Source organism: Electrona antarctica (genome assembly GCF_951216825.1).
Source record: "Electrona antarctica genome assembly, chromosome: 8".
NCBI classification, from domain to species: domain Eukaryota; kingdom Metazoa; phylum Chordata; class Actinopteri; order Myctophiformes; family Myctophidae; genus Electrona; species Electrona antarctica.
This window is the reverse complement of record NC_136789.1, coordinates 34,891,412-34,903,286: the sequence shown is the minus strand read 5'-3', so window position 1 is coordinate 34,903,286 and position 11,875 is coordinate 34,891,412. Positions and strand designations below refer to the sequence as shown.

The window sequence follows — 11,875 nt, the reverse complement described above, 5'->3', positions numbered from 1 at the left end:
GCACCACTCAAAAAGTATATTCCTCACCTACCTTCAAGTCAGGAGGCCACAGCAGGTTCCCCCTTTGTCCAAAAGCTCTGAATGGATTCAGAGCTAAACCCTCAAATGTTCCTTGAGCAAACCTTTCTTCTTCAGATCTCAAAGTTTTCCAGCCCCATGAACTACTCTGTGGTTTATCAATGTATGATTATGGTTTAGTGTTGGCCTTAATAGTTAGTCTAGTAGTTAGCTTAGTGTTGGCCTTAATAGTTAGTCTAGTAGTTAGCTTAGTGTTGGCCTTAATAGTTAGTCTAGTAGTTACTAGTTAGCTAGTAGTCTCTTTTGACAAACCAGCACCAAACACTCTTTTTGATACCCAACATGGAACCCCAAGGGGCGCCTCACTTCCTGTAGTTTTATAGCTGTCCCTGGTACCTCACTTCCTGTAGTTTTATAGCTGTCACTTCCTGGAACAACAACTGGCTAACATGCTTTTGTTTCCCCCCACAGCGCCCCCTTATGGTCAGACCTTGTCAACAGAAAATGAATGACTGACTTATACACAAAACAAAACAACTCTTCCGTACATTTCGGGGTTAACCCATTCAGGACGGGAACCCCTTTTGGTGTTTTGAGGATTATGTTATACTGTAGCTATTGAAAAATAGCGGATCTAGTCTACAAGCTAATTTGCAAAAAAGCGAACGTTTTAACTAAAATCTTTGCTTCTGGGGAGGGGGTCCCTGGAACAACATATTTTCAGATGGGCGTATATTATTAACTATCATGTCTAATTTAACTTGGCCTATGTGTCACAACGCAAAATGTCAAACGTTTGGTCGTGTGGGGGACCATTATTTAAAACGTTGTTAAATAAAAATGTAACCTTTATTTGACTTCTGATTGTCAGCAAATCATATCATGACTGAATGGCACTTGAAAGTTATCAGCACAATTATTAGCAAAGCCAGCGGAAAATAAAGAAGTGCATGCAAGTTCTGCCAAGCAGAAGGAACTGCTGCTTTATCAAAAATAATAACGCCAGATCAAACATGCTTTACTGATATGGAGAAGAATGGCCTATATATACTGTAGAGCCTTCTGGCCTTCAGTTCGTTTGGTACGAGCAGCTGAGGCAACATGGGCAAGCTTCTCTTCGTCGGTAAGCTATAAGGAATTGTTGTTGACAACAAAATATACTCTAAAATTTGCAATAACTTTAAGATTGTGGAATGAAGGGACTAGTGGACAAGAGATCCAGTAGAAGTAATTTTACACTTGGTTGCATGCTGAAAATAGCAGATCTACGCACTGCGACGCGCTGTGAGCGTTGAAGCTTTGAAGTCACATTCCAAATGAAGGATTTGGATTTAAACAGTCTTTCGGGTAGAGTTATGTTAATATACAATAACTAACAGTGGTGAAAAAATATATTTTTACTTTTAAAAAATATGAATAGGCCTACAGCAATATAGAAATACAATTCAAAGTTTTGAATTCAACATTTACTTGAGTAAGTATTTATATCAAAATGTAGTTAAAGTAGCAAAAGTAAAAGTACTCATTATGCAGAATGCCTTATTTTCAAATGTATACGAATCTTTTGAAAATAGCAAATCTACACACAAGCTCACAACGTCGCACCACTGTTGCTATCAGGGGTATCATTTTTTTGTGATCATTAGAATGTCTAGAACATGTTTTATTTAGTATTGTGAAAGATATCCCCCAAATGTAAATGATTAATTTATTATTATTATTTTAATAATTATTATAAATGTGGTCAGAGAAAACAATATAATACAGTAAAGATAATACAATGTACCAGTATAAGACAATAAAGGTTAAATAAAAAACAACACATTTATAGTAAAAAGTCCGTTCAGGGCTTTGTAGACAAAAAAAAAACCCGGCTCCGGAATCGGAGCCATGTGAAGAGAGGCCAGGACAATCTCTCCAGTGCGCCAGTGCAGTCCAGTCCAGTCAGGAGTCTGGCAGCCGCGTTTTGCACCAGTTGGAGACGGGACAGGGACTTTACACGGACGAACCAACGTATTCTCTAGCAATCACACACTCCACCAAGTCTTGAATTCAGCAAAAAATAATAATAAGTTAAATATGAATTTTTGTGTCAATTGTACGGAGCCCCTAGCCAAGCTTCAAAATATATTTGATGTCGCCCGGTCGAGATATTATGTCGCCCGGTCGAGATAAAATAAATATTGTCCCGTGTCCATTCCATTCCAGGGCTCCGTACAATTGTAACTTTTATGCTCATTTATATTTTTCATTTCATCCATGCTTTAATTGTAATGAACAGTTTTGTGACATTGACATGACTCACATGCTGATTGGCCACAGTAAATAAATCATATAGTGTCTAGAAAAATACGTACTTTCTTGCATATTTAGTTGTTTATTTCCTATAACTTGTCTTAGCCATTGTGTTCTCACAGATGTGTATCCAGATATTGTATATGTAGGCTATTATTATACCACCTGTAATCCCCCCCCCCTTCTCTCTCTCTCTCTGTGTCTCTGTGTCTCTGTGTCTCTCTCTCTCTCTTTCTCACTCTCTCTCTCTCTCTCTCTCTCTCTCTGTGTCTCTCTGTGTCTCTCTGTGTCTCTCTGTGTCTCTGTGTCTCTCTCTCTCTCTCTCTCTCTCTCTGTGTGTCTCTGTGTGTCTCTCTCTCTCTCTCTCTCTCTCTCTCTCTCTCTCTCTCTCTCTCTCTCTCTCTCTCTCTCTCTCTCTCTCTCTCTCTCTCTCTCTCTCTCTCTCTCTCTCTCTCTCTCTCTCTCTCTCTCTCTCTCTCTCTCTCTCTCTCTCTCTCTCTCTCTCTCTCTCTGCAGGGCTGGCTCTCCTGCTGCATGCGCAGCTAGGTAAGACGTGTGATCCTGGGAAAAAGGTTAGAGTAGGCCTGGCTATATATATATGAATAGAGACGGCACCAGATTCCTCCTCTCATCCACTTGCATTAAGTTGCTCAAAAAGAGAATGAGGCGATTTCACTCCTCCTTCCGGGTAGGAACAGAGTGCATTCTGGGATGGATTGGGCCCAAACTCATGAACGCGCTGGCCGTTGACTATCATTGCACTGAAACAGCGTTCACGTGTCATCATGAATGTGCGCAATGATAGTCAACGGACCAGCGCGTTCATGTGTTTGGGCCAGCGCTGCAATACCAAATTCGGCCACTATGTCCATTTGGCCTCAGGGTTTCCTCCGCGTGCCGTCTCTATTAACCCATTGAGGGTTTCCTCCGGGTGCAGTCTCTATTCATATATACTCTAAGTGAAAAAGGCAAAAAATGATATATGACAACGTTATAACTGTGTGTCTCATATGGTGTTATGTGCGTGTGCGTGTGTGTGTGTGTGTGTGTGTGTGTGTGTGTGTGTGTGTGTGTGTGTGTGTGTGTGTGTGTGTGTGCGTGCGTGCGTGCGTGCGTGCGTGCGCGTGCATGCGTGCGTGTGCGTGTGTGTGCGTGCGTGTGCGTGTGTCTGCGTGCGTGTTCGTAGGATCCTCCTACATCCTCTCGTGTTATTTCACCAGCTGGGCACAGTACCGTCCCGGTGCTGGGAAGTACCTGGTCACGGACCTGGACCCGTGTCTCTGTGACATCATCGTCTACGCCTTCGCCTCCATGAAGGACAACGAGATCACCACCTTCGACTGGGACGACCTGAAGATGTATGGACAGGTGCAGGCTCTCAAAAACCAGTAAGTAAGGGGCGGCTGTGGCTCAGGAGGTAGAGCAGGTCGTCCAATGATCCCTGGGTTGGCGGTTCGAATCCCGGTTCCTCCTCCTCCTGCCCACATGTGGAAGTGTCCTTGGGCAAGACGCTGAACCCCACCCTGCCTCCAATGAGTCGGTCGGTGTGAGCTCGCCACCATTGGTGTGTGAATGTGGGAAGTGAGGACGCTGGCGTCGACTGTTCGCTGCTTCACCTCCCAATGTATGAATGAATGAACTGTTGTAAAGCGCTTTGAGCACTTTGAGCGCTATAAAAATGCAATTCATTAAGTACCACGCACGCACGCATGTGCGTGAGAACTCAATGTCTATCATAAATATAATCTTTATTTGTACTTTTTGCCCTTTCAGGAACAGCGAACTGAGGACCATCCTGTCCATTGGTGGATGGAACTTTGGCACCGCAAAGTGAGTATTAGACAATAGAAACAATGTTATTATTATCACTGACTCCAAGGTGTCTCTCTCTAGGTAGTCTCCGCGATTTCCAAACGCTTCCATCATACAGTCTGGAGCAGCGGAGGAGCTGTCATGAGTAAACTATAAAGCGGAAGTGAAGCCTCCTCGCCACTTCCGTTTCGTCTTTACAATCGCACACATTTTTCCTAATATAAATAGAAAACATCTAAGCATATATAGCTTGTTGCTTAGCAGAAAAGGAAATATAAATAACCTCTAAATATATTTTAAAATATATTTTCGTGAATGGAAATGGCAGCTTCCGTTCCTATACTCAGCTCATGGGGGCTGTAGGTCCAGCTTCTGGGGGGATCACTGGAACTACATATTTTCAGATGGGGGTCGGGCCGTCTGTGGCCAAATGCAGATATTTTTTGGGGGTCCTTGACATGAAAATATTTGAGAACGACGTAGAAACATAGGGTTTTTCAGAAAAAAACTCTCTCTCTCTCTCTCTCTCTCTCCCCCCAGGTTCGTAACCATGACGTCATCCGCTGCTAACCGTAAGACGTTCATCGACAGCGTGATCCGCTTCCTGCGTGCGTACGAGTTCGACGGTCTGGACATCGACTGGGAGTATCCGATCGGACCGAGCAAGGAGGCCTTCACCGTCTTCTGTCAGGTCAGCCTTCTGTCTGTGTTGTTCAGTGTTGTTTTCGTCGACTAAAACTAAAACTAAAAATGTTCGTCGACTACCTTTTTTCACTGACGAAAACTATCCATCCATCTTCAACCGCTTATCCGTAGTCGGGTCGCGGGGGCAACAGCTCCACCAGAGTGCTCCAGACTTCCCTCTCCAGAGCAACATTAGTGACTTCCTCCTGGGGGATTCCGAGACGTTCCAAGGCCAGTGAGTCGATGTGTTTCCTCCAACTGCGCCTTGGTCTGCCCCGGGGTCTCCTCCCAGTGGGACGTGCGTCGAGGACCTCCCTAGGGAGGCGCCCGAGAGGCATCCTAACGAAATGGAAACTAAATGAAAACTAAGCTACGATGACTAAAACTAAGACTAAATATACTGACAATTTCGTCAACAAATAAAAACTAGACTAAAATGTTAGGAAGGGACTAGTGAACAAGAGATCCAGTATAAGTCATTTTACACTTGGTTGCATGCTGAAAATAGCCGATCTACAAGCTCACAACGCGTCGCAGCGCGCCGCGTTGTGAGCTTGTAGATCAGCTATTTTCAGCAAGTGTAAAAACAGTCATTACAACGGCATCAAGGCCCTCCAAAACACATTTTAGTCGACTAAATCAGCTGTAGATTTTTAAATCTTAGGATATTTAGTCACGAAGAAGATATTCCAGGTGACTAAAATGTGACTAAAACTAAATTAAAACTATTCAAGAGACTACGACTAAAACTAAAATCAAAAGTTGCTGCCAAAAACAACAGTGTGTCGTGTTGAAGCCCACAATATACTTTTTTCATATCATTCAAAATGGTGGTGGGAGATCGAAGAGTCAGAGGTCAAAAGTCAGACAGAGTGCGAAAGTTGTTCGGCATTTGGAGATGCATAATTATGTGTATTCATTTTGAATTGATCGCTATAGCGCCACCCTTTGGCCAATGGTTGGAAGGTGACATACTGTAGCCCTCTACCATGCTGCTGCATTTCGTAAAAGAAACGACTGCACGGTTTGGCCTGGAGCGCCGGAGTAAGACATTATTCATAATTCAAAATGGTGGGTGGTCTAAAGGTCAGAGGTCAAAACTCAATAGTCAGATAAGGAAAGTTGTCCGGCATGAGGAGACTCATTATGTTTATCGAGGGTCAAACGGTTCATGAGCTATGCCTGTTCAAAGTTTGCATCTTTAATTGAGTGCTATAGCGCCACCCTTTGGCCAATGGTCGTGGGCTTCGCGTCTTCACCCTTTGGCGTAGCCCTCTACCATAATTATTGCAGAGTTTCACGAAAACAGACATGGTTCAGTCAGGAAACCGACATGGTTCAGCCAGGACTGCAATATTTGGCGGAAGAAGAAGAATCAGTACAAAACCAATAAGGGACCATCGGCCCTTCAGGCTATTTGAAACGTGTCATAACAATAATTGCTAAAAAAGACATCGCTAAAAGGTTGCAACAATACAAAGTCATCCTTTAGTAATAAATACTGCCACCCTCATGTTTCTCCATCACTACGGGCGGCTGTGGCTCAGGAGGTAGAGCAGGTCGTCCAATGATCCCTGGGTCGGCGGTTCGAATCCTGGCTCCTCCTCCTGTCCACATGTCGAAGTGTCCTTGGGCAAGACACTGAACCCTACATTGCCTCCAGTGAGTCGGTCGGTGTGAGCTCGCCACCATTGGTGTGTGAATGTGGGAAGTGAGGACGCTGGCGTCGACTGTTCGCCGCTTCACCTCCCAATGTATGAATGAATGGACCTTCACCTCCCAATGTATGAATGAATGTAAAGCGCTTTGAGCACTTGGAAAAGCACTATAAAATGCAATTCATTACATCCGGTCTCTCTCTGCAGGAGGCGGTCGCTGCCTTCGAGGCTGAAGCTAAGAAGACCAACCGCCCTCGTCTGCTGCTCACCGCTGCCGTCTCCGCTGGCCAGGGAAACATCGACCCCGGATACCAGGTTCCCCAGCTGGGAGCGTCAGTATAAATACCACACACACATCAAGCACCAAGCAACACGCAACACACACACACACACACACACACACACACACACACACACACACACACACACACACACACACACACACACACACACACACACACACACACACACACACACACACACACACACACACACACACACACACACAGAGAGAGAGACACTTGCTTATAAATGAACCATGTCCCCCTTATGTTTCTATGTATGTAACTGTATTTTATTTTATTTAATGTTTTTGTCCTGTGTTATCTCAAATGTGTCTATGTGTTGCATACAAGGCTGCTGGGTCACAAAACTAATTTCAGTGTGAACTGACAATAAAGTACCATATCATATCATATCATATCATATCATATCAACCCTTTCACCACCAGAACCCTGGACTTCTTCCATGTGATGACCTATGACTACCACGGCGGGTTCTCTGATGCCACTGGAGAGAACAGTCCTCTGTTCAAGGGACCGTCCGATAAGAAGTTCTGGCAGCAGCAGTTCAACGTGGTGAGTGATGAGGCTGCTCTCTGCATGTGTGTACTATAGGCTACAGTAAAAGCACAATGTTGAGGTAAAAGTAAAAGTAAAAGCATAATTTGTAGGCCTCAGAAGAAGGAAAATATTGAACTTGTATTACTCCACTACAAAAACAATTGTAGCAAAGAAATGTAGTGTTTTTTTTCATGCAGTCACCAGTGCTGTTTTTTCCCTTGTCCACAGAACTGGACCATGAAGCATCATGGGTATTGAAGTGTTTTCCCTTGTCCACAGAACTGGACCATGAAGCATCATGGGTATTGAAGTTTTTTCCCCTTGTCCACAGAACTGGACCATGAACTACTGGCGGAGCATGGGTGCCCCAGGGGAGAAGCTGCTGGTTGGTTTCGCCACCTACGGCCACAGCTTCAATCTGACCAACCCTGGCGAACATTCCTGTGGCGCCCCGAGCGGTGGACCTGCGCCCGAAGCACCCTTCACCCGCATGGCTGGATTCATGGCCTACTATGAGGTATATCGTTAGCTGTATACACGCACGCACGCACGCACGCACGCACGCACGCACGCACGCACGCACACACACACACACACACACACACACACACACACACACACACACACACACACACACACACACACACACACACACACACACACACACACACACACACACAATAGTTTTGCACAAAAAATACTCCTTGGGCTAAAGACAGCCATAGCCACTTGGCCCAAATGTGTCAAAAATGTGCTGACCTCATCACATTTGTGATGAGGTCTATGACCGTTTTTAGTGTTTAATGCTTGGAATGGATTCAGAATCATGAAAGCCCCCTAGATGGACACGTCACCTGCTACTTAAAGCATAATAAGGAAAGTGTGACATGTTTCCTTATAGGATGTTAATGGTATATGGTCACATATACCAAATGTTGCACTTTAAACAAAGGAAGCCGGACTATATAATACCTTGAATCTAAATCTCTGCCTTCAATCAGATCTGCGACTTCCTGAAGAGCGGAGGCGTGGAGGCGTGGAACGCCCCACAGCAGGTGCCTTACGCCTACAAGGGCGACGTCTGGCTGGGATACGACAACGTCAAGAGCTTCCAGATCAAGGTGCCACATTTATTTAGTTATTTTAACGTAACGTCTGTGTTGATTTTGGCAGCAAATTTAGATCTTTTCTTTTTTTAGTTGTTTAGTCATAGTCTTTTGAGTTTTAGTCACATTTTATAGTCACCTGGAATGTTTTACTGTTAGTCTAGTTTTAGTCGACTAAATCTACAGTTGATTTAGTCGACTAAAATGTATTTTAGTGGTCCTTGATGGCGTTGTAATGGCTGACCTTACACTGAAAATAGCCGATCTACAAGTAAACAATAAAGTGTAAACTGACTAGTCGATTTTTAACAATTTTTATTTGTTGGTGAAATCTAGTCTTAGTTTTAGTCATCGTAGCGTAATTTTAATTTAGTTTTCATTTAGTTTTCATCAGGGAAAAAAGGTAGTCGACGAACATTTTTCGTCATAGTATTAGTCAACAAAATCAACACTGCTGTAATTCAGATCTGTAGCCACTAGTCTCCTGTGTACTCTTTATTGTTTTTTAAACCACATGTCCTCGGCCGGCATGTGTCCAGACTGACTGGCTGAAGAAGAGTGGTTTCGGTGGAGCGTTCGTCTGGACGGTGGCCATGGATGACTTCAGCGGAACCTTCTGTGGTCAGGGAAAATACCCTCTGATCAGCGTCCTGAAGAATGGCCTGCATGGTCCCGGAGCTGGTATGCACTGTCACCCACACACACACGCACTGTACAAAACAACATGCATGCTTTTAAAGATGGGTGCCATTTCGTTTTGTACTTTTTCTGTTTTGTATGTGTCTCTAATAGACCCCCAGGTGTTGTGTATGTGTCTATGGAGTTAACATTGAATGCAGCCCAGTAAGGGCATATGTCGACCCCGCCCGCTCACCTCCGCCCCACCCCCTCCTGGTGCTGTGGCCATCTTGGAAACTAAACACAATATAAACAGTGGGAGAGGGGTGGGGCCGAGAAACACTGGGGTGGAAAAAATGGGTTACAAAATTGTGGGATAAAAAAAATAGGAAAAAACGTTCAACATTTTGACACACATCCTCCTCTTTGTCTTCTATCTGTGGCGCAGCCTGCACGCCTCGCGCACACCCTCTGCCCCCGGTCACGCCCATGCCACCACCTCCAGGCGCTCCGTTCTGCGACGGCCGGGCCGACGGTCTCTACCCGGACCCGCACGCCAAGAACAAGTACTGGCAGTGCGACTCCGGGAACACCATCACGGGAACGTGTCCCGTCCCCACCGTGTTCGACGTCGCCTGCACCTGCTGCAACTGGCCTCACGGGATCCCTCAATAAATTTGACAGTTTTCTGAAAAAGCTATGTTTCTATGTCAGTCGTTCTTTGATTTTTCAAAAATAGCAGACCTACAAGCTCGTAGCGCGCCACTCGGTGGCGCGCTATGAGCTTGTAGATCTGCTATTTTTCAATAGCTAAAGCATAACATAATGCTAACACCAAAAGGGGTTGCCGCCCAAAATGGGTTAAGACCTAAGACCAGATTCTACAAAATACCAAGATTCTTCTAAATCCTGACAAGTTTCAAAAACCTATATTTCTATAATCAGTGGTGTTGAAAAACGACCCCAAATATTATATGTATTTGACCGCCGGACCCCCCCAAAAAATATGTTGTTTCAGGGACACACCCCCCCCCCCCCCCCCCCCCCCTCACAGAAGCAAAGATTTGAGTTAAAAACGTTTGCTGCATGTGAAAGAATATATATTCAAAGATTTGTGCCACATTTTCAAGATAAAAAAAGCAAGAACTACAAGCTACAAGACACAGATACACACAGATCTGCAGTAAATTGTTTAACCGGTAGATGTCCAAAGATGTCCAATGGTACCCAGCAAATAGGCAGTTAACTGGGCAAATGCATTTGCCGTAAATTCCCGTTAAGGCCTATAGTTTCACCCAGTGTCAGTACTGTAGATATGCTATTTTCGTTGTAATAATGGTGTGTTAAACGCTATAAAGTGACATAGATGAGTTCCAGGTCTTAATGAGTTAAATGCTAATTAAACTACGCTGCTAACGACCCATGTGAGACCTGCTCTGTGACCTTTATCTGTCTATAAAGACCTTTATCTGTCTATAAAGAACTTTATCTGTCTATAAAGACCTTTATCTGTCTATAAAGACCTTTATCTGTCTATAAAGACATGTATCTGTCTATAAAGACCTGCTCTGTGACATTTATCTGTCTATAAAGACCTGCTCTGTGACATTTATCTGTCTATAAAGACCTGCTCTGTGACATTTATCTGTCTATAAAGACCTGCTCTGTGACATTTATCTGTCTATAAAGACCTGCTCTGTGACATTTATCTGTCTATAAAGACCTGCTCTGTGACATTTATCTGTCTATAAAGACCTGCTCTGTGACATTTATCTGTCTATAAAGACCTGCTCTGTGACATTTATCTGTCTATAAAGACCTGCTCTGTGACATTTATCTGTCTATAAAGACCTGCTCTGTGACATTTATCTGTCTATAAAGACCTGCTCTGTGACATTTATCTGTCTATAAAGACCTGCTCTGTGACATTTATCTGTCTATAAAGACCTGCTCTGTGACATTTATCTGTCTATAAAGACCTGCTCTGTGACATTTATCTGTCTATAAAGACCTGCTCTGTGACATTTATCTGTCTATAAAGACCTGCTCTGTGACATTTATCTGTCTATAAAGACCTGCTCTGTGACATTTATCTGTCTATAAAGACCTGCTCTGTGACATTTATCTGTCTATAAAGACCTGCTCTGTGACATTTATCTGTCTATAAAGACCTGCTCTGTGACATTTATCTGTCTATAAAGACCTGCTCTGTGACATTTATCTGTCTATAAAGACCTGCTCTGTGACATTTATCTGTCTTTAAAGACCTGCTCTGTGACATTTATCTGTCTATAAAGACCTGCTCTGTGACATTTATCTGTCTATAAAGACCTGCTCTGTGACATTTATCTGTCTTTAAAGACCTGCTCTGTGACATTTATCTGTCTATAAAGACCTGCTCTGTGACATTTATCTGTCTATAAAGACCTGCTCTGTGACATTTATCTGTCTATAAAGACCTGCTCTGTGACATTTATCTGTCTATAAAGACCTGCTCTGTGACATTTATCTGTCTATAAAGACCTGCTCTGTGACATTTATCTGTCTATAAAGACCTGCTCTGTGACATTTATCTGTCTATAAAGACCTGCTCTGTGACATTTATCTGTCTATAAAGACCTGCTCTGTGACATTTATCTGTCTATAAAGACCTGCTCTGTGACATTTATCTGTCTATAAAGACCTGCTCTGTGACATTTATCTGTCTATAAAGACCTGCTCTGTGACATTTATCTGATATCTGTTTATCTGTCTATAAAGACCTGCTCTGTGACATTTATCTGTCTATAAAGACCTGCTCTGTGACATTTATGTCTATAAAGACCTGCTCTGTGACATTTA

The 11,875-nt window shown here is 43.6% G+C and overlaps 1 protein-coding gene across 1 annotated transcript; it reads left to right on the top strand.

Annotated features, from left to right (window-relative positions):
- Nucleotides 1-1,119: 1,119 nt before the first annotated feature.
- LOC306928735 (acidic mammalian chitinase-like) lies at nucleotides 1,120-9,765 on the top strand (the record flags this gene model as incomplete). Its single annotated transcript, XM_079509008.1, has 10 exons — nucleotides 1,120-1,141; nucleotides 3,500-3,701; nucleotides 4,087-4,143; nucleotides 4,666-4,816; nucleotides 6,675-6,799; nucleotides 7,199-7,325; nucleotides 7,642-7,827; nucleotides 8,312-8,431; nucleotides 8,956-9,097; nucleotides 9,483-9,765. 10 exons carry the CDS (start codon nucleotides 1,120-1,122, stop codon nucleotides 9,707-9,709), a joined length of 1,359 nt encoding a protein of 452 aa, XP_079365134.1. The 3' UTR covers nucleotides 9,710-9,765.
- Nucleotides 9,766-11,875: the final 2,110 nt, after the last annotated feature.